Source organism: Myxocyprinus asiaticus, chromosome 24 (genome assembly GCF_019703515.2).
Source record: "Myxocyprinus asiaticus isolate MX2 ecotype Aquarium Trade chromosome 24, UBuf_Myxa_2, whole genome shotgun sequence".
In the NCBI taxonomy this organism is placed as follows: domain Eukaryota; kingdom Metazoa; phylum Chordata; class Actinopteri; order Cypriniformes; family Catostomidae; genus Myxocyprinus; species Myxocyprinus asiaticus.
The window spans coordinates 8373778-8399050 of record NC_059367.1 but is presented as its reverse complement, the minus strand read 5'-3'; the positions used below and the strand labels follow the sequence as shown (position 1 = coordinate 8399050).

The window sequence follows — 25273 nt, the reverse complement described above, 5'->3', positions numbered from 1 at the left end:
TAGGGTCTTTGTGTGTGTGAGAGAGATAGAGGGGTCTTGCTGAGTTGCGTGTGTCCAGCTGAATTGTGTAGTGACTGAGGATGTGGGAGTTTGGTAGGATGGTTGTGAAACTCTGGCTGAAGCAAGTACACTCTCGGAGGAGGGGCAGGAAGAATGGAGAGATAGTGAGTCCTCATCCATCAGTTAGATGAACTTGAGCTGTTTATAAACACTAGGCTGCTGGGAATGTTCTAATGAGCCCACTCATTCACACTGTGTGTGTGTGTGTTTCTCTAGAAAGTAGTCATTATTTCAAAGGAATAATTCACCCAAAATGAAAATTCTGTCATTAACTCACCCTCATGTTGTTCCAAACCTATATGGAACACAAAAAGAGAAAGTTAGCAGAATGTCCGAGCTGCTCTCTTATGTTCAATGGATGGGGACTAAAGCATCATAGTCATAGTTCACATGACTTGTGCACTATATTCCAAGTCTTCTGAAGTCATATGATAGCTTTTTGTGAGAAACAGACTGAAATTTTAAAAAAATGATTCACCCAAAAATAATAATTTTCTCATCATTTTTTCACCCTTTATGCAGTCTCAAACTTGTACAACTTTCTTTCTTCTGCAGAACACATGGGGCCCAACAATTTCAAGGTCCAAAAAGGACATAGAGGCAGCCTAAAGGTAATCCATATGACTCGTGTTTTCATCCATGCCTTCTGAAGTGATATATCTGCAGTCTGCATGGCGCATCATGATTTGAAGCTCGATAACACTTCCTCGCACTTGACGCATGCGCATAGCGCATTTATAGTATGCATCAAGCACAAGGAAGCTTAATCAAGGTTCAAATCATGACGATCACTTCAGAAGACATGGCTTAAACCACTTGAGTCATTTGGTTAAAGTTTATGCTGCCTTTATGTCCTTTTTGGAGCTTGAAAGTGTTGAACCCCATGGACTTGCATTGTATGGATATAAACACATATCGCCATCAAAATATCTTTGTTTGTGATCCATGTAACAAAGAAAGTCACACAAGTTTGAGATGGCATAAGGGTGAGTAAATGTTAAAAGGATTATTTTTGGGTGAGCTATTCCTTTAAGTTATTATTTACTGTAAGTCTTGCTTGACAGCTGTGGTCACCATTCACACCATTTCTTTGTTTGAAAAGAGCAGCTTGGACATTCTGCTAAATATCTTATTTTGTGTTCCACGGAATAAAGTTAGAAAATGGATTTGGGATGACATGAGGGTGAGTAAGGCCACGTCCACACTTATCCGTTTAAGTTTGAAACCTCCGTCTTCTGTTTCCTACGTCATCGTTTTCAAAAGTATGCGGTTATGAAGAGCATTTTCGAAAGTCACCATTTTTGGAGGAGAAAAACTTTTTTCTTGAGTGGATGAAAGGCTTAAACATAGCAAAATTAATGTTTTTCAAATGAATAGCCTAAACAATGATAAAATTTGCATATTTAGGTAAATTATTACTTTAAATGCATGGTTTGATATTGGTGCAGTTTTAAGAAAATTCCAAGATCTTTTTCTCACTTTTCACTGATTGTGAAGCTGATCTTAGAATAATGATGCATTAATCAAACTGCCCTCACCGTTGCACACACAGCTACAAGACAACACTAAATGTTCCTTTTTTGTGTTATCGACTTTGGTCCCATGCATACAGTTTAAACAGTGGTGCTCAAAGACATGTACTGTGTGTGTTTGAATGAACGGTTTGAGTTGGTGGAGAGCACTGTTTGTTTTGCGCATGTGTGCTCCTGTCTGTATTTGGCAAGTGTTGGAAATCAGGGGCTGGACTGCTGTCAACATCACAAATGTAAGAGGCAAATCAAGCTGAAATTCAGCACATGGAACATCAGAGCTGGTAAGTACACAAAATCTGTTTTCTCTAGAAACTGTCTTTACAAATTGAGGGTAAATGTTGAACTAGCTGTACACTACCAGTCAAAAGATTCATTAAAGCTTATGCTTAAATGCTTGAAATTAGTTTTATAGAGAAATATGAACTGGTACTATATGAAATGAGAATGTGTGTCCATACCATTGACTGGTAGTGTATATATCAGACCTGAGATTATAATCTTAATATTGATTAACTGATTCACCCTTAAAGGTTTTGGATGAAATCTGAGACCAGCAATTGTTTATTTTAAATGTGTTCTTTATTGTAATGATTAGGTTTTGCCCCCACCAATTTAAATGAAGATAGAACATCTAACAACAACACTATACAGAAATGAACTCAGACTAAGTGCTAAATCTAATTTTAGAAGATTATTTGCCTTATCAGGTCTCTGTTATTGGGTTCAATTTATTTTCAACTTCCCTCGTGAAGTGCTCTGATTTTTCTTTTTTTTTTTGTCATATTTTAAGACATTTTGTTGCATATTTATTCTGTCTGTAAAGTGTTTTACATAGAAATTTTGATCAACGCCAAAAAAATTAAAATAAAATAAAATAAAATAAAAGACAGCTTTTTCCACAATTTCATTATCTATGTGGATACCTTAAATTTCTATTTTCATGGTCTATTTCAAGTTAACTAGACTGACTTCAGTACCATTGCTGATAATTGCCTGCATTCAGAACATTACAAGCAGCTCTGGACTTTAGTCCAACACCCCCCAAACATCCCTGTGCAAGGCCGTCTAATCTAAGAGTCCTGTTTCCTGCTCAAATCTGTAAACATGCTGCTGCCCATGCTAAGCTACCAGTAGACAATGAGCAAACATCAAACAAGATAACAGAATAGCTGATGAATGAATAGATGAAGAGAAATAAATTGGTGATGGAAAAGAGGTTTTTAAAGCACATTTGTTGGTGTTGTTGATACAGTGCTGTCTGGACTTTATCATATTTAACATTATTATTTACAATTTTTTGCACATCTTCTAATATAGACTGTACTCGCATTGGGACTTCACACATTATGATAACAATAGTTTCATTCGTCTATTTATTTAGAGCGCACCGGGGCTAGTTGTCACAAGGGTAATATCTCAGTAACTGTATGGTTTTGAGTAAAAAGTCAAATTACACAAATGTGTGGTTTCATATGCTGGTTTCAGACATCTAGTTCAAAACTGTCTTAAATTAGAAAATGTTTTGTGAATTCTATCTTTCCAACTAAATTCATATTTTTGTTATTGCTCTTATATAAACTAGTGAAAACAATAAAACCATACTGGCATGCATTCAGGCAAGGGTCAACTATATAATCAAGGTAGATTTTAATTGAAAGGTTGAACAGTGTTCTCAGGACTATGGTATTTAATTTTTATTTATTTATTAATAACAATATTTTTTTGTATGTTAACTTATACATTCTTGCTGTTTCATTAATTATTTTGTGTTTCATACCATTTTTATACTGTGCTACAAGTCTATAATAGGCTGTTAAATGGCACGTTCCAGTGTGACAACTTACCCCATACGTTTGACAACATGCTCTAAGGTCAGTGTGTGTTCAAAGAACTGTAGCCTATCTCTTTACCTCGGCAATAATGATGGAATTGTTCATAGCTTTATTGAAGCTAAGGTTTTAAGGTATTTGGGTATACAACATTTAAAACTTTCCAAAATAAACCTAACCTGAGATTAAAGTGTGACATCTAGCCCCAGTCTCCCCGACTTGCTATTTATGTACTTGAAAACTATGTGAGAAAAACTTCAAATGTTCAAACTCTTTCCACCCCATTCTCATTAGTGTCTTGCCTCTTCTAACCCCTTTTAAAATTAGGCTATCCATGGAGTTCACAAAGGTCCTTTTTAAACCATTTTGTTTTAGGAAAAAACCCACAGTCATTGTGATGGATGGCAAGGGAGAGATAACAAAAATGTTCACTCCCTTGTGTCTCAGAGGCACTAATGATATCTGTTTCGACACTGCCCTAACAAAACCCGAAACTTAGGTCAGCCTCTTTGCATTTGAGATGCTAACACAATAACGCAGTTTAGGATGTTTTATGTCAGCACAATAAATTGGATGCGAGAGGGCACGTGTTAAAGTCATCATTTGTGGGTTTTCAGGAAAGGCAGCCCCCTCTCCCCGGCCCTCCACAGTGTGTAAAGTATATAGGGTGGGAAGGTTAGATTCCTCCAACCCAAAATCTTTTCAATGTCAAAGATTAACTGCATGACAAACAGAGCCGTGGCAAACAGTGTGTATAAACACTCCCTAAGGCTCCAGAGATGAGCTGATGTCACTCTGTCTTTCCTCTTGGGAAAGAGAGATCAACCCACATTGCCGCACAGAACATGGAGATCCTTAGTGTTTAAAATAGTTCCTGTTGCTCAACTGGTAGAGCACAGCGCTAACAACACCAAAGTCAAGGGTTTGATCCCAGGGAACAGACATTCTGATAAAAAATGAATACCTTGAATGCACAACAATACCTTTGGATAGAAGTGTCTTCCAAACGCATAAATGTAAAAGTAATGAGATATGGGAAGCAAAACTGGATAGATCATAGTATAATAATACAGCATTCCACCACTTAATTAAGAGATGTCCCAGCAATTACAGGACAGTTGGCAGCCCTATTATTACAGGAATATTTCACCCAAAAATGAAAATTCTCTCATCATTTACTCACACTCATGCCATCCCAGATGTGTATTACAAGATGTGTATAACAAGCAAAGATTTTTAGAAGAATACTTCAGCTCTGTAGGTCCATACAATGCAAGTGAATGGTGGCCAGACCTTTCAAACTCCAAAAAGCATACAGTTTACACTGATGGCCAAAGGTTTGGAATAATGTACAGATTTTGCTGTTTCAGAAGGAAATTGGTACTTTAATTCACCAAAGTGGCATTCAGCTGATCACAAAGTATAGTCAGGACATTACTGATATAAAAAACAGCACCATCACTATTTGAAAAAAGTCATTTTTGATCAAATCTAGACAGGCCCCATTTCCAGCAGCCATCACTCCAACACCTTATTCTTGAGTAATCATGCTGAATTGATAATTTGGTACTAGAAAATCACTTGCCATTATATCAAACACTGCTGAAAGCTATTTGGTTCGTTAAATGAAGCTTAACATTGTCTTTGTGTTTGTTTCTGAGTTGCCACAGTATACAATAGACTGGCATGTCTTAAGGTCAATATTAGGTCAAAAATGGCAAAAAAAAAAAAAAAAAAACAGCTTTCTCTAGAAACTCGTCAGTCAATCATTGTTTTGAGGAATGAAGGCTATACAATGCTTGAAACTGACAAAAAACTGAAGATTTTGTACAAAGGTGTACACTACAGTCTTCAAAGACAAAGGACAACTGGCTCTAACAAGGACAGGAAGAGATGTGGAAGGCCAGATGTACAACTAAACAAGAGTCTCTAGTTTGAGAAATAGATGCCTCACATGTCCTCAGCTGACAGCTTCATTGAATTCTACCCGCTCAACACCAGTTTCATGTACAACAGTAAAGAGAAGACTCAGGGGTGCAGGCCTTATAGGAAGAATTGCAAAGAAAAAGCCACTTTTGAAACAGAAAAACAAAAAGAAAAGGTTAGAGTGGGCAAAGAAACACAGACATTGGACAACAGATAATTGGAAAAGAGTGTTATGGATCTTAACCCAATTGAGCTTTTGTAGGATCAGCTAGACTGTAAGGTGTGTGAGAAGTGCCCGACAAGACTACGGCAAGTGCTACAGGAAGTGTGGGGTGAAATGTCACCTGAGTATCTGGACAAACTGACAGCTGGAATGCCAAGGATCTGCAAAGTTGTCATTGCTGCACGTGGAGGATTTTTGATGAGAACTCTTTGAAGTATTTTAAGAAAATAAAAAGTAAATAAAAGTACCAATTTCTTTCCACAAGAGCAAAATCTTTACATTATTCCAAACTATTGGCCACCAGTGTAAAGGAAGCATAAAAGTAATCCACACAACTCCAGTGGTTAAATCCATATCTTCAGAAGTGGTATGATTGATTTGGGTGAGAACAGACCAAAATATAACTCCTTTTTCACTATAAATCTTCACTTTTACTTTCACATTCTTCTTCTTCTTTTGTTTTTGGCGATTTGTGTTCTTTGTACATATTGCCACCTACTGGGCAGGAAGAAGAATTTATAGTAAAAAGGAAATATTGTTATGTTCTCACCCACACCTATAATATAGCTTCAGAAGACATGGATTTAACCACTGGAGTCATATGGATTACTTCAATGCTGCCTTTATGAGCTTTTTTGAGCTTCACCGTTTTGGACCATGTTGACTTGCATTGTATGAACCTTCAGAGCTGAGAAATGATTTGGGTTCAGCAGAAGAAAGAAAGTCATAAACATCTGGAATGGTATGTGGGTGAGTAAATTATCAGAGAATTTTTACTTTTGGGTGAACTATCCCTTTAATATATATAATCATTCTTGTACTGCCACAGGAAACAATGAGACACATTGTACAAGTTTTGTTGTGCAAGACTGACGCCTCATAAATTGGTTAAATGAGTAGTTATGTCCTTTACCGCTATCAACAGCACACTCAATTCTACAAACTACTGTACATTTTACCATCTTTCTACAGAAAGTATTTTTTTGCCCCCAGTTAAAACAATATGGGTTCAAAGAAAATCCAGAGCTTCCCACTGGTAGTTATGACATTATGGTGCTGTTCATGTGCACTGATCTCATAAACACGATAATTTTGACGAAGTCAGCATATGACAAAATTAATCCCTCCAATGGTGGTCACTCTGTCTGAAGTGTTTGCAGGTCCTCTTTTGAGTTGTAATATTCCTGGTCAAGGGTGCGATGTCAGGTAAGTTCAAGGGGTCAAACAGCTGCTGCTCAATGCTGGGAGTCCCCTACAGGCCAAATCTGCTGAGACCGATTGGGACAGGCTTCATTTTGTTAGGTCTTTTCCTCTAAAACTCGTGCCAGAGCAGCTGTTTGGACAAACAGGCCTCATCTTTAGTCTTATTCTCACAGTTGATGCTCTTCATCTCCTCTCAGAGTCCCTGAGGACCACAGCCTGAGATTTCTACAGCCTTCATGATGTTCTGTCATAACCTTTTCGTGACAGTGATACCTAAAATAGCTCATCTAACTCTGGGGTTGAAAAGCCTGCTGTTCTCAGTGCAATAAATGAAGTAATGTTTGAAGACAGTGGATTATGATCCTCATGTAGGGTGAATGAAAGTTTTTGCACTCTTTTATAGGTCCAGATATTCTCTGTGAAGCTTGAGAATCTGACTGTTCAGATGAGAGAGGGAACAGATCCTGAGATGAACATGTCAGTCGGCGGCTACCTTTCCGCATCAGACACGTTTGACATTACTGAGCCGCCACAGTACTATGGTGAGATTATGCTTTATTATAGAAATGCAATAATGTTGAAAAAAATGTTATTACTGAAATCAAACCAACCTGCCATGCTCTTCATACAACGTTGCGGTGGTGTGGCCTAGGGGAGGGGGAGGGGGGGGGATGCTCAATCCCCTTCATTAAGGACAGCACACCAAATCAGTTTACAGTACCTTAAAGGGATAGTTCACCCAAAAATTAAAATTCTCTCATCATTTACTCACCCTCATGCCATCCCAGATGTGTATGACTTTTTCTTCTGCTGAAGGCTAAACATTTTTTTAGAACAACATTTCAGCTCTGTAGATCCATATAATGCAAGTGAATGATGACCAAAATTTTGAAGCTCCAAAATGCACATAAAGGCAGCTTAAAAGTAATCCATACGACTCCATTGGTTAAATTCATGTCTTCAGAAGCCATATGATAGTTGTGGGTACGAAACAATATTTAAGTCTTTTTTTTTTTTTTTTTTTTACAAATAATTGTCCTCCCTGCCCAGTAGGTGGTGATATGCACAAAGAATGTGAATCACCAAAAACAAAAGAAGAAGAAGAAGAAGAAGAAAAAAATAAAATAGTAAAAAAGGACTTAAATATTGATCTGTTTCTCACCCAAACTTATATCGCTTCTGAAGATATGTATTTAACCACTGGAGTCATGTGGATTACTTTTATGCTGCCTTTGTGCTTTTGTAGTTTCAAAGTTCTGGCCACCATTCACTTGCATTGTATGGACCTACAGAGCTGAAATATTCTTCTACAAATCTTCATATGAGTTCAGCAAAAGAAAGTCATACACATCTAGGATGGCATTAGGGTAAGTAAATGATGAGAGAATTTAAATTTTTAAGGTGAACTATCCCTTTAATGCTCCTAGGACTATATGAACCAGTGAACTTGTAAAGAATATACACTGGGGGCCAAATGTTTGGAATAATGTACAGATTTTGCTCTTATGGAAAGAAATTGGTACTTTTATTCACCAAAGTGCCATTCAACTGATCACAATGTATAGTCATGGCATTAATAACATGAAAAATGACAATTTGAAAAAAATGTTCAGAACTTCTTAAACTACTTCAAAGAGTTCTCATCAAAAAATCCTCCACATGCAGCAATGACAGCTTTGCAGATCCTTGGCATTCCAGCTGTCAGTTTGTCCAGCTGTCAGTTTGACATTGCACCACACGTTTCCTGTAGCACTTGCCATAGATGTGACTGTCTTGTCGGGCACTTCTCATGCACTTTACAATGTAGCTGATCCCACAAAAGCTCAATAGGGTTAAGATCCATAACACTCTTTTCCAATTATCTGTCCAATATCTGTGTTTCTTTGCCCACTCTAACCTTTTCTTTTTGTTTTTCTGTTTCAAAAGTGGCTTTTTCTTTGCAGTTCTTCCTATAAGGCCTGCACCCCTGAGTCTTCTCTTTACTGTTGTACATGAAACTGGTGTTGAGCGGGTAGAATTCAATGAAGCTGTCAGCTGAGGACATGTGAGGCGTCTATTTCTCAAACTAGAGACTCTGATGTACTTATCCTCTTGTTTAGTTGTACATCTGGCCTTCCACATCTCTTTCTGTTCTTGTTAGAACCAGTTGTCCTTTGTCTTTGAAGACTGTAGTGTACACCTTTATATGAAATCTTCAGTTTTTTGGCAATTTCAAGCATTGTGTAGCCTTCATTCCTCAAAACAATGATTGACTGATGAGTTTCTAGAGAAAGCTGTTTCTTTTTTTGTTGTTGCCATTTCATGCCAGTATATTGCATACTGTGGCAACTCAAAAACAAACACAAAGACAATGTTAAGCTTCATTTAACAAACCAGATAGCTTTCAGCAGTGTTTGATATAATGGCAAGTGATTTTCTAGTATAAAATTAGCAATTTAGCAATTTAATAAAGGATAAGTTGTTGGAGTGATGATGGCTGCTGGAAATGGGGCCTGTGTAGATTTGATCAAAAAGTACTTTTTTCAAATAGTGATGGTGCTGTTTTTTACATCAGTAATGTCCTGACTATACTTTGTGATCAGTTGAATGCCACTTTGATGAATTAAAGTACCAATTTCCTTCCAAAACAGCAAAATCACATTATTCAAAACTTTTGGCCACCATGTGTGTGTGTGTGTGTGTGTGTGTGTGTGTGTGTGTGTGTGTGTGTGTGTGTGTGTGTGTGTATATATATATATATATATATATATATATATATATATATATATATATATATATATATATATATATATATATAATTTATTTTATTTTTATTTTTTATTCCAAACTACTCTTGCCAACACTTATTTTTTTCATGAATTTTAGCTTTTAATGATACTTTTTTCTGTCTCCGGACAGTTACACCACAATTTTTTCTTCAATATCAAAATAAATTTGAACTTTTAATGTTTTTTTGAATAACTTTATAGATCCGACAAAATTACATCATTTCATTGACCCTTTAGTCACTTAGGATATAAACGTCTGCTAAGACACTATGTATGTTATCTACCCTCTTCTAATAATGTTTTTTGTGGAATTATAACTGAAACTTTACATACATGTTATACAAATACTTTTATGTCATTTTTGGAGCTTGACAGTCCCCATTCTTTCACGACCAATCAGAGATAGTATTTTGCAAAGTTTTTCACCAACATAAATGTTTACAGAGAACTCCTGTGGTTTACAAATAAATGTTTGCACAGCAAAGTTATGTTCTAGCCTTAACAGGACATAAAACATCTGTGAGAAAAAATGGGATTGAAGGCCAGGAAACAGACTGCCACATAGCTTGGGATAATCATTGAATGATGACAAAAAGAAGGATAGATTTGCTGTATTGGATTGAACACTTTGAGTAAAACTAATTTTATTTATTGAAGTGTGTAATTTCTGCACAACTAGCATCATGAAATGGAATTGCAAAACTAATGGCGAATATTTGAAAAATTAATGTTTTTCAGACAAGTTTCCCAAACAATCCCCCATTTGCCATCGGTTGATACAGCTGATGGTTCTGCCCAAAACTCACACCATTTTTTAACCAATGTTGGTTGGCATTTAAAAAAAAACAAAGAAATGTTTTCATAGCACCACAGTGTTTACACTTTTTGGGGATATTAATCTACAAATGGCTTATTTATAGTTGTCTCTGCATATTAAGATATATGACGGCGGAATAGTGCAAGAGGGAAAAAAAGATTTCGAGAGTAAAGTCATAATATTTTGAGAATAAAGTCAAAATTACAAGAATAAGATTTTTATATTTTGAGAATAAAGTCAAAATTTCGAGAATAAAGTCGTAGCATTACGAGATTAAAGTCGGAATATTTTGAGAATAAAGACATAATTACCAGAAACAGCGTGTCATTATCACAACGATAGAACGCCGAGCCAGCAGCTTCATCAATAATAAAAAAAAATGGATGTGGATGATTTAGTTAAATCATATTTTAGTTTAGGATTTAGCAACAAAGAAATCCTTTATCATCTTTTGGCACATCAGCACAAAGTTAATATTGGGATCCAGACACTGGCAGCGGTTATGTGTAATTGAATTTATTCAGGAGAAAGAACCAGACAGACGTTCGCACAGTGGCAAATTACTAATACAAATGAAGATCTGAAGACAGTTATAAATGTAAACATAATAATGATAATGATAATAATAATTAAAATATAAATACATTTTAGGTTCCCGGTACCCTATTAATATTTCAGTTTAATATTTAAGAGAGGAGAGATACCCAGAGGAACGACGCTGAGCCATATGAAGAACAAGCAGTTTGTCACATTATTAAACCAATCAGGTCAGAGTAAACTGCTCAAGGAAAACCTAATTTGATTGGTTATTAGAAGCATGTAGATCCGCCTTCCCCCCTTGCGATTGCAAAACTGTTTTCAGTGAGAAATTCGTGCCAAAAGTGTGAGCAACAAAGGGAAGATGGAACAGTGTATATTGGATTATTTCTGGAAAACATTTATATATATAGACTGATTCCACGCGGTCAATCCGTTTTGCTGTTCATGACACCCTTTCTTTGCTTGCATATCGCTGATTGTAGGTATGCAATGTTTTTGGCCATGTTTAGGCACAAAAACAGTGGCAAAAGTGTAAGTGTGAAAAAAAGGAAGTCAGAAGAATACACACCAAATTTACTTTGTGTTAATATGCAATTACAGATTCACAACACATGAATTACACTTATGCAAAGCATTAAAGTATTGCTAATATTTTTTCTTACGCTTGCACCTTGATTTACACCTTTACAAAATGTTCTGTAGGCATGAAATTTATTTTTACGCTTGCAACTTGATTTACACCTTTACAAAACGTTCTGTATGCATTCAATTTATTTTTATGCTTGCAATTTGATTTATGTTTTACAAATCTTACTCTGCGCATGCAAATCATTTAGGCACTATTTTACCTTCATACATTTCTCACCAAACATTTTTACTTCGGTTTCAGAATGTTGACCTTTCCACGTGGCTCAACTGAGAGCATGTTGGGTCAACAGCATGAGAGACCTGGGTTTGTATCCAAGTTGAAACCAGGAAGTAATCGCATTTGCTTAATCAGTGACAAATGTGATTTGGAGGTTGCACTTTCCCCCTAACATTTCATTTTACTCCACTAATGGTTAGATTTAGGTTTGGGTTTGGATTGGGGGGTAGAGTCCATAAAATATGCATTACTCTTCACTGTATTACATGCCGTAGAGCTGAAAGGAACTCGTTTCACAAATAGGATTTCACGACTTCTCCTGGACATAGATGGAGCTCACACGGCCCTACAACACTTACTGCTTTGGCCACTGGGGGCAGTGTTTTAAATTTAGGTAGGCATATACCGATTTTTGCTAAAGAAAAGTCGACCTACTCTTTCCGATTTCACTGTGAGATTAGGCTAGCGCCACAGCAGCTTAAGCTTTTACGATCATCTTATCGAATGTTGCTCGTTATTTTAAGATGGAGTAACATCTGTCTCCCAAACATCACATAGATCCCTCGTTTTAAAGTAGAACATAAGTGCTTGTTACGGAAGCTGTCTGGTCCAAAGGTGCTGAAACTTTGTCTTCTCAAAATGAAAATAACGTGGACATACTTACAAACATGGAAGTTGTTTGTAACCTTGTGGATGTGCCGAAATCTATTAACTAGTACAGAATTTAATTACAGAAATAATGATGGCTTGAAAGTGACACAAAAATGCATGTAACATGAACGTACGTGATGTGCATCATAAAGGATCTCATGTTGCCTAAAGTTTTGTTTCTTCAGCTGGGACCTGAACAGATGCACAAAGAACAGGATTAAAATGACAGACATCAGTAGGCTGAACTATAGACACAAAGACTTGAAGAAACACACTTTATTATATTTATTATATTATATTATTTATTATATTAAGAACAATGACCATGTCTCTGATGCGATGTTTGTTCAGAGGAGTGCAGCGGGAGCGTGCCTCGTGGAACACACGTAAAGCAGCAGGTTCACTTTATATTGGAGATGTATATACAACCTAAACAAGTTCACCTAGAACCTAAAATGTATTTATATTTTAATTATTATTATTATTATTATTATCATTATTATGTTTATATTTATAATTGTCTTCAGATCTTAATTTGTATTAGTAATTTTCCACTAATACAATTTTGGAGACGGATACTTGCGTGATGGCAAAAGGAAGGGTGCTTATATTCTTATAGCTTTTTGTTTAGTTTGAAGTGTAATTTGAATTTAGAAATATCTTTGGTTTCAGTTCTTTGTGTTTCAATACAGAAATTTAATTTTTAAAGCAAAACCAATAAAGCAAGTATATTTACCGATCCCTCGGCCGAAGGGTTGACGAAGTAATCGGATATGGTTATATGTTTTTGGAAAAATATCATGAATATATTTATCTCATATCACCCAGCCCTACTGTGCACTTGTAGCCTTACTGACATTATGCAGCATGTGACTGCCATGTAAACAGACTAGGACTATTTGAATCATCCATCGGCGGGAGGAAGAAGAGGAGGAGGAAGAGAGAGAATGAATCACTCATTGCACACTCTCACCCTAATCCACCGTCGTAGGGATAGGCTTGTGCAGATGGGATTAAAAAATGATGTAGTATTGACATATGTTCCCTCTATGGGGGAACTCAAATCTAAAATCCATCTTCATAACCTTCCTTCCAAAAAACAAATAACAAACAAACAAACAAACAAACAAACAAAAAAACATCACAAAGGATCCATTCAATACGGTTATAAAAACCCATTAGCTATAAAGCAAATAACAAGCATAAACAAAACTGTAACCTCTTCAGCTGCATCCTGTTTCCAGAGACAGAAAAGATCCAAAAGGTCTTGCTCTGGCTTTTGCATTTTACATCCCAATGGCCTCATAGAAGTCATTAGGTAATTTGAGAATCATGTGAGAAAGGAACATATTACTTGTGTAACATTTTCAGTTGTTTCATCTCAAGATATCCCTTTATGTTCTTGCTCCAGATGTTCTTATGGATCCACTGGGCTGCTCTTACCAGGATCCAGATCTACAAAGTCCTCTCTATGGCCAGCAGCCGTTTAGCTCTGTCAATGTGCAATTCTCGATGTATGGCGTGCCAAACGCTCAACAGTGTAACCCACCCTACCACTACAGTCACCAATGCTCTGAGTACATCTGTGAGCCAGACATGGAGATCCAAAGCCCAGCAAGGGGCAGCATTGTTAGTCTTCCCCTGATGAAGAGGCCCAGGATGGGCCATGGAGTTCGCGTGAAGGGTCAGGACGAGCTCTGTGTGGTGTGTGGCGATAAGGCTTCAGGATATCACTACAACGCCCTCACCTGTGAAGGCTGCAAAGGTTCGACAATCACCATGTCTTAGAAAGCAAGCTGTACTAAAGATCTGACAGCATAAATCCTCATGCACTTCAAAACTCTAATTTTGATTTCATGTGGTCTTTAAAAACAAAGTATCAACTATCCTGTCTATTTCTGAGAACCAGTATCTCTTTGTTCAGGTTTCTTCCGAAGAAGCGTGACTAAAAAGGCGGTGTACCGCTGCAAGAGCGGTGGAAGCTGCGAGATGGATATGTACATGCGGAGAAAGTGTCAGGATTGCAGACTGCGCAAATGTAGAGCCGTTGGAATGCTGGCAGAGTGTGAGATTGATGCAGAGTTTCTAAACTGAGATGAACCTTCTTGTATTTAAGTTTGTATTTGTCACTTCTATAAAATCCACTTCCTGTCAGATACTGCTCCATAGGCAGGGTTGGGAGGGTTACTTTTGAAATGTATTCCACTACAGATTACAGAATATATGCTGTAAAATGTAATTTGTAACGTATTCCGTTAGATTACTCAAGGTCAGTAATGTATTCTAAATACTCTGGATTACTTCTTCAGCACTGGAAGATTTTTTCACTTGTTTTGACTATAAAAACTCTGCCAGTACAGTAAGACAAAATACACATGTTAAAAATACATTCTCTGAAAAACCTAAATATCTTATACAGTGTTGTTTCTAAAACAAGATTAATCAAATTGATCTAGTTTTAAGGATTTGTAGATATTTTTACAGGAAAACAATACAAAAATATTATCAAGAATACGATTTTTGCCCTAATATCAAAGGTCTTACTAGAAAAAAAGAAATTATGATCCAACGTGAATTTTCTTGATAAAAAATATCATCGTGCCTGGTAACGTGCATGTAAAATGGCTAGAAATAGCATTTTAGCTTAGCGTAAAGCTGACAATTTACACAAGGTTTATTTATTTCTTCTGCTTCAAACTTCAAACGTACTCCTCTGTCTGCTCGTATGAATGTAACACATCATAAGAGAGTGTTTCACCGCTGTTCAAATGCACTTTGGATCGCATCATTTATATGTATAAATGTTTTCCATCTGAAAGGACTAAATATTAAATGAAACAAATGACAATAAAATGCAAAGTAATCTCTTCAGTAATCAAAATACTTTTTGAATGTAACTGTATTCTAATTACCAATGATTTAAATTGTAACTGTAGTGGAATACAGTTACTTATATTTTGTATTTTAAATATGTAATCCCGTTACATGTATTCCGTTACTCCCCAACACTGTCCATAAGTCACAGTTGAAAAGCATTCGAAAGTTGAGTTGAGTTAGCATCATAAAGCAACTTCAGTGGGGAAACTACTTTGAAACTGTAGATTCCCAAGCTACAAGCAACTCTTTTAAAAAAGTAGTTACTGTAGCTACACTACAAGCTACTAACAAAAAGTAGCCAACTACACTGAACCTTTGTAATGAAGGAAATCTTTTTAAATATTTAATGTTTTGATTTAGGTCTCAATTAGGGCAACATTAAACATAAAAATATGACAACATTAAATTGAACATATGTGGCCCTGTTTTAAGAGCACTAGCACTAAGCGAAGAGCTATGCCAAGAGTCATACACGCAAAGTCAATGGGCATGGCCATGAAGTTTTGGGATTTTCATGCAAACATGCGCTAAGTCTAGGCGCAAGTGGGTTTGGTGAAATTTCACGTGCAAAGCGCTAATGGGCTGAGTCAAGTTCAATTTATTTCTGAGGATTTAACTCTCTGGCACCGTTTGCGTCTTATTATATAGCCCAGTCCCTGTCAAGCATGAATTAGAAGTATAGAAACATGGACTTTCGTTCTTTTGTGCATTAACTTTTGTGCATTGAATGTCAGGCATATTTTATATGCATGGAAAATGTGTTTCTCGTCAGGATTTGAATTTACGATAGGTTAAATTATAGAGAATGTAAGTGTTATTAATAATTTTCATCTACCGACACAAATCATGGCTAGTATTAACAGTGATTGTATCAGAATGCACTTCACTTCTACCCGTCGATTGTGATTTTGAAAAATTAATTTATTGAAACACAAATTTTTTTAACAAAAAATATTTCTAAATTCAAAGAACACCAAACGAAACGCAAATATTCAAAATAACAAAGTGGTAAAAAATAAATCATACCAAATCCAAACATTTAATTCTCTCCAACTTCTTCCAACAGCCCCTTTTGCAGTGACTTAAAAATCACTTTATGACAACAGGTGCAAAAATATCAATATAAATTAGATCTTAAATACAACTGTAAATATAAACAATAAATTCAAATTAGCGCTCTCACAAAAATGGGAAAAGACGTTGTGCATGGTTGTAGTGCTGGGCTTTGCACATTCACGAAAATAAAGCCCATACATTCACACTTCATACAACTAATAAAACTAGAAAACATTCTATTTTATAGAACGAAAACTTGAAAAATGTTACACATCTGTTCCTTCCTGATACACAGATGCAATTAACAAAATATTTAACTTAAGACACAATGACCGACTCAAGTGAATTGCTGAATCATTTATTTTAACTAGTTAATTTTCACGAACTGTCTGAACAAACTGATTCACTAAAATGCATTGGACTTCCCAAAGCTTCCTACAAGTGAATCGATGAATCGTTTGTTTTAACCAATTACATGAACTGTCCAAATTAACCAATTCACTATCATTTTGACTTCCCATTGCTATTATGAGAGAGAGAGGACAGTGCATTTAATTTCCGTACATTTAATTACGGTTTGTAGACTACTACTGCGTGCACAATACAGTTTGGCAAATGTAGCATTTTATGACGTTACGCCGCTACTCTGTGGAAAAATGGCTTGTTACTGGAAAAGCAACAATATTGGGCTACTGAAAAATTTAATAGAAGAAGCCTTTATTTTGGTCACACATTATACATACATTTTTGCATATATATATATATACACAGTAAAACTGGCTTGTTTTCACATATCCCAGCTAAGCTGGGGTCAGAGTGCAGCGTCAGCCATGATATGGTGCCCCTGGAGCAGATAGGGTCAAGGGCCTTGCTCAAGGGCCCAACAGTGGCATCTTGGTGGTGCTGGGGCTTGAACCTCTGACCTTCTGGTCAGGAACCCAGAGACTTAACTGCTGAGCCACCACTGCCTTTCTAGTCAAGTTTGTAGTGTTACTACTTAGTTACTCCGAAACAGTGTCTGATTTGCTGGTGTTGTTTTGTCAGGTCTGCTTACGGAGGTGCAATGCCAATCAAAGAGACTGAGGAAGGGCTCCAAGCACAAAGGACACAATGGATCAGCAGGGAGAACTGAGGATGACGACTGTTCTGAAAACAGAAGCGTCTCATCTACAAGCAGATTCACTACACGGGTAAACCCCTCTTATACTAATACCTTCAAACCGCTCTGCTTTTCCCCTGGCATTTTTTTTTAGGTTTGATTGTTTTAGACAGATGTTGAACCATGTGGGTACATAATCAGAATGTGGGCGACTAATTTGTCATTCTCAAAAATACTATATTTGCAGGTATCATCCGGTCTCTCCAGAGAGCAGAGATGCATTGTGAATAAAATTGTTGAGGCTTATCGTAGGTACATAGTTCAAGACAGCCTGCTCTGCCGGGTAAGCCAGAGACCTTTTCCTAAATTAATTTATTGAGACATACCGCCCATAAGATATCACAATAATGTTCTCTTTGTTTCCCCAGGTGCCTCTGTGGTCAAGTTTAACAAACAGTGTAGACTTGACCCCTCCACAGACGGAGAAGCTCTTGCAGTTTTCGAGAAGTGTACCTGGTCAGTTTCCTCCCAGCATCTTTTAGATAACACCACACAGTAGGTGAAGAACTAATTTGTGGGTTTGATTGTTTAGGCTTTGAGCTTTTGGAAAGTTCTGACCAGAACACTCTGCTGTCCAGCTCTTCAGTTGAAGTCATGTTCCTGCTCTTAGCTCAACAGTTCTCCGAGAATCCCACTAGCGTTAGCACTGGTAATTACATGATATGTGTAATTAGATGTTTTTGCAGTTCTCATCAAGCAACTCAAAAGCATATAAGTGCATTGTTCACTGGGATGTACTTGTTTCGTAACAGCTTTGCATCCTGTAAGTTTGAATAACTCAAATCCAGATTGGGTGAAAACATTAGAGTCCAAGACTGGTAATAACCTAAGGATACCGACACACTCAGGTGATCCATGACAATTATTGCTGGAAAAATCTCACAATACATGCTCTGACATATCCAATGTGACAATGTATCATATCATGTTGTGCTTAGCGATTTATTATTATAATGATGTATTATGTAGCATTATTGCCTAAAACATCTTTGTCCAATTGTGATTTTTATCTTTGATCAGGGCTGAACGATGAGCTCCTGAGATCTGTGGTAAATTTCCTCCACAGTATGATTGCCATAGCAGTAAGCGAGGCTGAATATGCACTTCTAACCGCAACTGCAGTGCTATGTTCAGGTCTGTGGATTATGATTAACACTCTTGTGCATTAATTAACGCATTTACATGTAAACTTCTTAAGTGTTGTCACCATGTTCAGGACTAAGTCAAACCAGGGGCATTACTAGACATAAATGACATTAGTAAATTATCCAAACCAGAGTTCAATTCCTGCTGGATTTTTAATGTGGCTATTAAAGCTGCCACCAAAGATCACTAGGAAACAGAATAAAACAGGGGTGACAAAGGTCTCATTTCAAATCTCTGAGAAACACATATACACTTTATTTTGGGGTAAATAAAGTGTCTCTCATTTTTTTGTCCAGATCTATTAAATTATTAAAAAAAAAAAAAAACATAAAAAATGCAATTCACACAAAACAACAATACACCTCTACTTAAATACACCTCTATGATAAACATGTTTTCAATTACTGGATTAAGACATTTTTATATTATTTCTGGGGCTTAAAGTAAAAAAAAAAAAAACAAAATGTAATGTGGTATAACCAGACAGTAAAAAAAAAAAAAAAGTCTCAATAAAAGGAGTAATTCTTATAAAAAAAGAAATGTTAGTATGACTGGTTCAGAATAATCAATATTTTTTTCCTTAAAAAAAAAAAGCAGTGCAACAATTTTGTTTTAAAATATTATTAATATTTGAAAAAACGGATCCCTTCAGACCCTCATGTTTGTTTGTGAAGTTTTAATTATTATTATTATTATTATTATTATTATTATTATTATTATTGTAAAGGCACATTTTGTTCAGGTCACGTGGTGTAACCCTGAGAAAACTTGATATTCTTCACTTAATTCATATTTGCAAAAAGTATTTTTACCCTCAAAAAAACAAAAAAACAAAAACAAAACATATATATATATATATATATACATACACACACTGCCGGTCAAATGTTTTGAAACACTTATTCCTTATTATAATTTTTTTCTTCACATTTTAGAATAATAGTAAAGTCATCAAAACTATGGAATAACATAAATGGAACTATGGGAATTATGTTGTGACTAAACAAAATCCAATATAAATCAAAACTGTGTTATATTTTATCATCTTCAAGTCACCCTTTGCCTAGCATTTGCAGACATGTGCTCTTGACATTTTCTTAACCAACTTCTTGAGGTATCACCCTGGGATGCTTTTTAAACAGTACTGAAGGAGTTCCCATCTATGTTGGGCACTTATTGGCTGCTTTTCTTTATTATTTAGTCCAAGTCATCAATTTAAAAAAAAAAAAAATTTTTTATTACATTTTAGTTTTATAATGAAATAAATTAATATGGTGGCATAATTATATTTTTGTCTACAAATCTAATTTCAAACATTTAAGCATACGCCTTCAGATCAAAAGATTTTTAAGATCATGAGAAACATTTCAGTCAAGTGTTTCAGAACCTTTGACCGGTTGTGTGTGTGTGTGTGTGTGTGTGTGTGTGTGTGTATATATATATATATATATATTAATGATTAAGTTGAGCCTATTTAAGGTGCAGGAAAGTATTTTAATATCTTTTACCTCCACATGACATTTTCCAAGTCACTAAATACATTTTTTGAAAACATGCTATAAATGCTTTTTTAAGCATTTTTTAGCATTAAATTTGTAAAGCAAACATGGACATAAACATTACATTTCTGTGAACTTGACACATGAGTTTTAACCCTATGAAGCCTGACTAATGAAATAATAGTCAAAAAATGCATTTTCTTTAAATGAAGCTGTTCTATAAAATAAAAAATTCCACATTTTTATTATTATTATTATTTTTTTTAAATCATATTTTATATATCAGGATTTAAATGTCATTATCCTCTTGAGACCCAGCAATTCATTTTTTGTACAGGACTTTTATTTTAATAAATCTCTGAAGAGGACTCCCTGGGCTTTTCATAGATACCAAATATTTGGGAGTTTTGGCACTGAAAACTTCCTCTCCTTGGTCTATAGAAATGTATGAAAATACAATTCAGCACATCAAATTAAATATGTTTTCTTTTTTTTTTTTTTCAAGCACAACTTGTTTTAGTTCAGCGAATACTTATTTTGAAATATCACTAACAATATAAACATTACTGTTACTTTAACAAAATCAGCAATGATTTTACAGCAAAAAGACACGTGCATCACAGTATGAAGGCGGATGTTTTGGAAATTGTATTACAAGGTCTTCTACAGTGCTTCCAGAAGAGCACAGAAACTTTCACCAGGAGGCAGTAGATTTCTAATACATTGCATACAACAGGTTTTACAACAAAGTAGTCATCATGTTGATGATGTAGACTGTAGAAAATCATGTATCAAATATGATACACACAGCTTTATAGGGTTAAACTAGATTTTTAAAAGATTTCTAATTTTTATCACCTTGGACAACCTTATTTGTCAATAACCATTTGTGATTTGATCAATTTGATGTACAGGGCTAAAAATAACCTCCATCCCTTTGCTGTTTTTTGCTTTTAGCAGGTAAAGAGATTTTTTTCCATGATCAAACAGAGAGATAGCAGCAGAAGACAAAGTTAATTGATAGTTGAGTCAAATCTAATATGCCCTTTAGGATTATCCAGAAAATATCTGGGGGTACACCCTTTTCAGGCTAGGTTGAGCAAAGGCCCTGGTCAAACAGCAAATAATACAATCAGATTTTAGCTTACAGATATAGACCGCATTTACATGCACATTCTTATGTCGATTATGCTTAATTAGCCGACAACAAGTCTGTTAACATGCACACCAATACGCTGATAACTCCCCAAAATCAGCTTATTAAAGAAATCTGACAAAGCAAGAAAACTGCGTTTACATGAGATTTGAAATAATTGTGTTATTCCCTGCTTTTGACGTCAATCCATGAAGAGGCACAACACTTTCATTAATTGGATAAGCCTGTAAGAATGCCAGTAAAGGTGTTTACATGCAACGCGAAATCAGAGTAATGGCCAAAAATCTACCCGGTTTATTCATAACCAGTTTATGTTCTTACACTGATAAAGAAAAGCCATTTAATGCTTTTACATGACCACACACATTGTCAGCTTATTAAGCATAATTGTTGTAATGGTGCGTTCAAGTCCTCCTGGGAAGTTCGTACTTACGAGGTCGTAAATCGTAAATACGATGTGATGTGTTTTCAAGTGATTTTAGTCGGAAAGAACCGACCCGTTTTGCAGTTTTATATTTCTTTCTCTCTTTTTCACATACTCGTAGGCAGGAAGCTTTTAAGAACCAGTGCAACAAAATGAAGAGCAAAGCCACGCATTAGTGTGTAATTAATGCTTTATCTACCTATTTTTTTATTCTTGTGCGACCACGTGTTATGATGGGAAAAGTAGTTATGTTGCAAATGCTTGTCGCTGCATAAACCAGCTAAATGAGTCTTATTTTCTGGCAAATTTTATCACTAGTCTTCATTAACAGTACAACAAAAATGCATACAAACTAAACAACACAGTCAAAATCAAGTACAACTGAATTAAAACCAATTACAATTTTCTTCCACTATGATTCTTAAATCGACAGGCCCCAAACTCAGAAAGTCGGGGCTTGAGGAAATGGTGTGTTCAAGTAATTTCGGAATGATCATATTTACGAATTAACCGCACATGAACACCACCACAAAGTCATAATTACGAGTTGAATACTTACCGAGTTGGGTGCGTGTCGATTTAAGAATCATGATAGAAGCAAATTGTTATTGGCAATAATTCAGTTTTATTTGAGGGTTTTGACTTCCCACTCGTAATTACAACTTTGTGGTGGCGTTCATGACTTGAACGCACCATAATATTGCCTTCACGTGCTATCGGAATTATCGTAAATACGAGTTTCCCACTCGGAAGTTGCACATGAACGACCACCACTAATTTTAGTATGGAACGTACAGAGGAGAGTAAAGGTTTCTGTAGTAAATAACAAGTTTTATTCATTTTTCTCAGCACAGCTAATTGTTAGAGATTGCCGTTTCATTCATGTATATCCTCAACCATTTGAAGCATGCTGTAAATTTTTACACCATGAAAATAGCTTTTATTTGACCAAAATCCCATTATCGTCAGCAAGCATTGTAATATGTATTATGGTGTCAAAATGAAAGTTCCCCAAGAAATATGTATGACTGAACTGGGCATCGTCCATGTTTCCGGTTCTTTCCGACAACAAAGCACTTGAACGCGACATACTCGTAATTACCACTTCAGAAGTGGGAAGTAGGATTATTTCAATAGCACATGAAGGCAGCAAACGAATGTCCATATAAACCCGCTGAATGTGTGTGGTCACGTAAATGCATTAAACGGCTTTCCTTTATTGGTGTAAGGTCATAAACACATAGGAATAAACCAATAAACATGGGTAGATTTTTGTCCATAACCCCGATTTTATGTTGCATTTAAACTCCTTTACCAGCATTCTTTCTGGCAAATCCAATGTGAGCATCAGGGCTGTGTCCTGAAAATATATGCTACCTATCAGGATGTGCTACCAATGTTTTATTTGCATGATTTTAGGGTTAGGGTTAGGGTTTGGGGTAGGGTTAGGGCTTAGTACAGCCTCACACCTTATCACACTATCTGATAGTTATGCTGGTAGCACATTCTGATAGGTATTATCTGCCTGACAAGATGTGCTATCTAGGTTTTCTTTTTTTATATATATATAATTTTTATCTCCTTTTCTCCCAATTGGGAATGTCCAATTCCCACTATTTAGTAGGTCCTCGTGGTGTCGCGGTTACTCACCTCAATCCGGGTGGCGGAGGACAAGTCTCAGTTTCCTCTGCTTCTGAGACTGTCAATCCACGCATCTTATCACGTGGCTCGTTGTGCATGACACCGCTCAGACACCGCACGTGGAGGCTCATGCTACTCTCCGCGATCTACACACAACTTACCATGCACCCCATTGAGAGCGAGAACCACTAATCGTGACCATGAGGAGGTTACCCCATGTAACTCTGCCCTCCCTAGCAACTGGGCCAATTTGGTTGCTTAGGAGACCTGGCTGGAGTCACTCAGCACACCCTGGATTCGAACTCACGACTCCAGGGGTGGTAGTCAGCGTCAATACTCGCTGAGCTACACAGGCCCCTGCTACCTAGGTTTTTAACACCTTTCATGCTGTTGCAGTACATGTGCTGACATGTGCTACCCATGTTTTAACTTTACATATCACAGTTTTTACTGCTGGTAGCACATCCTGAGCAGGTAGCACAGATTGTTAAAATCAATATTATTGTGTGAGGATCAATATTTTTGATACAACATCAGTATCGAAAGTATCGATTCACCCATTCCTAGTCCTCACAATTGTATCTTATGTGTTATGCAGGGCTCCAGACTAAAAAATGACTTAGGAGCATTGGCTCCTAAACTGAAACATTAAGGAGCCAAATGGCTGTTTTTAGTTGTCAAATCACAGATTTTCTCGATTTAGATTGCTGTTCAGAAACCAGATAGAAAGCAGAAGGAAGTCAGCTGATAACCCAATAATCGGAGGCTTAATAAACAGTATATATAGTTGAGAAGATAAGTTTTCATTCCCTTTTGTCTCATAAATGTTCATACCCCTTTTATAGTTTATACAAATATAAGAGATAAAAGATTTTTTTACTACTGCTCTTCAGAATCTACATTACAGATATTTACATATAGTATGCATATAGTAGTGTGTTGTCTTGAGCATCGGTGAATGTTTGCACAAGTCCTTCAATTGTCCTAAGTGTGAAAAGCTTGATTTATATATATATATATATATACACACACACACAGTGGATATAAAATGTCTACAAGAGAATAACTAGATTATTTCAAAAATGATTTTTAGGAGTCATCAGCGTATTGGTGTGCATGTAAACTGGCTCATATTCATGTTTGTCCTCCCTTTTCTATCCTCTGTTGAAGCAGACAGGCCATCTCTGCGTGCTGTGGGCTGTGTGGAGAACTTACAGGAGTTTGTTTCGGGGCTCTTGTCCAGAGTATGCTGCTGTAGTCAGGGGGCAGTGCAGGACCCACGTCGCTTTGCCCGGCTCCTGGGGCGACTGACCGAGCTGAGAACACTGCGACACAACCACCTCACCCTTCTCCCACAGCAGCCATGGGACATGCAGTCCTGAGACAGCCTTCAGGGAGAGATTTATCGCATCTCATCTGTTGCAATACACTTTTTATTTTGCCCCAACACAATAATCCAGGTCAATGTACTGTTGGCTACTCATGTGCAAACACTTTATTTTTAAAATAAAAATACTTTTTAAGCCATCTTATATTCAGTAAATAAATGTTTGCTGCCTTTTATGAATGATATATTTGGAGTTGTGCTTATTTATTCATTTTTCTTAAAAAAAAAAAAAAAAAAAAAAAAAAAAAAAACAGTCAGGGTCACAATGGAAGTGAATGGGGCCAATATTTAAACGTTAAAATACTCACTTTTTCAGGAGTATAGACACAAGACATAAACAATATGCATGTTAAAATGTTTTAGTGTGATAAAATCGCTTACTAAAATTTTCTGTGTAAAGTTATAACCAATTTAAAAACTTTGTTGCCATGATGATGTAGTCAACATAACCTAAAACTACTGCTAAAAATTAAGATTTAAACAACTTTATAGCTCAAATAATGCATGAGTTTGA

At 36.2% G+C, this 25273-nt stretch overlaps 1 protein-coding gene across 3 annotated transcripts; it reads left to right on the top strand.

The window, feature by feature from the left end:
* The first annotated feature begins 1644 nt into the window (after nucleotides 1-1644).
* On the top strand, nucleotides 1645-24944 carry nr1h5 (nuclear receptor subfamily 1, group H, member 5). Of its 3 annotated transcripts, none has more exons than XM_051653524.1 (11): nucleotides 1645-1873; nucleotides 7177-7315; nucleotides 13826-14179; nucleotides 14339-14479; nucleotides 17392-17537; nucleotides 17694-17789; nucleotides 17875-17962; nucleotides 18039-18155; nucleotides 18259-18354; nucleotides 18527-18640; nucleotides 24543-24944. In XM_051653524.1, exons 2-11 carry the CDS (start codon nucleotides 7219-7221, stop codon nucleotides 24752-24754), a joined length of 1461 nt encoding a protein of 486 aa, XP_051509484.1. In that variant the 5' UTR covers nucleotides 1645-1873; nucleotides 7177-7218; the 3' UTR covers nucleotides 24755-24944. The 3 variants fall into 3 exon arrangements, with proteins under 3 accessions (XP_051509484.1, XP_051509481.1, XP_051509483.1); XM_051653521.1 differs by lacking the exon at nucleotides 1645-1873 and adding an exon at nucleotides 1904-3463; XM_051653523.1 differs by lacking the exon at nucleotides 1645-1873 and adding an exon at nucleotides 1908-3463 and having other exon boundaries at nucleotides 24546-24944.
* Nucleotides 24945-25273: the final 329 nt, after the last annotated feature.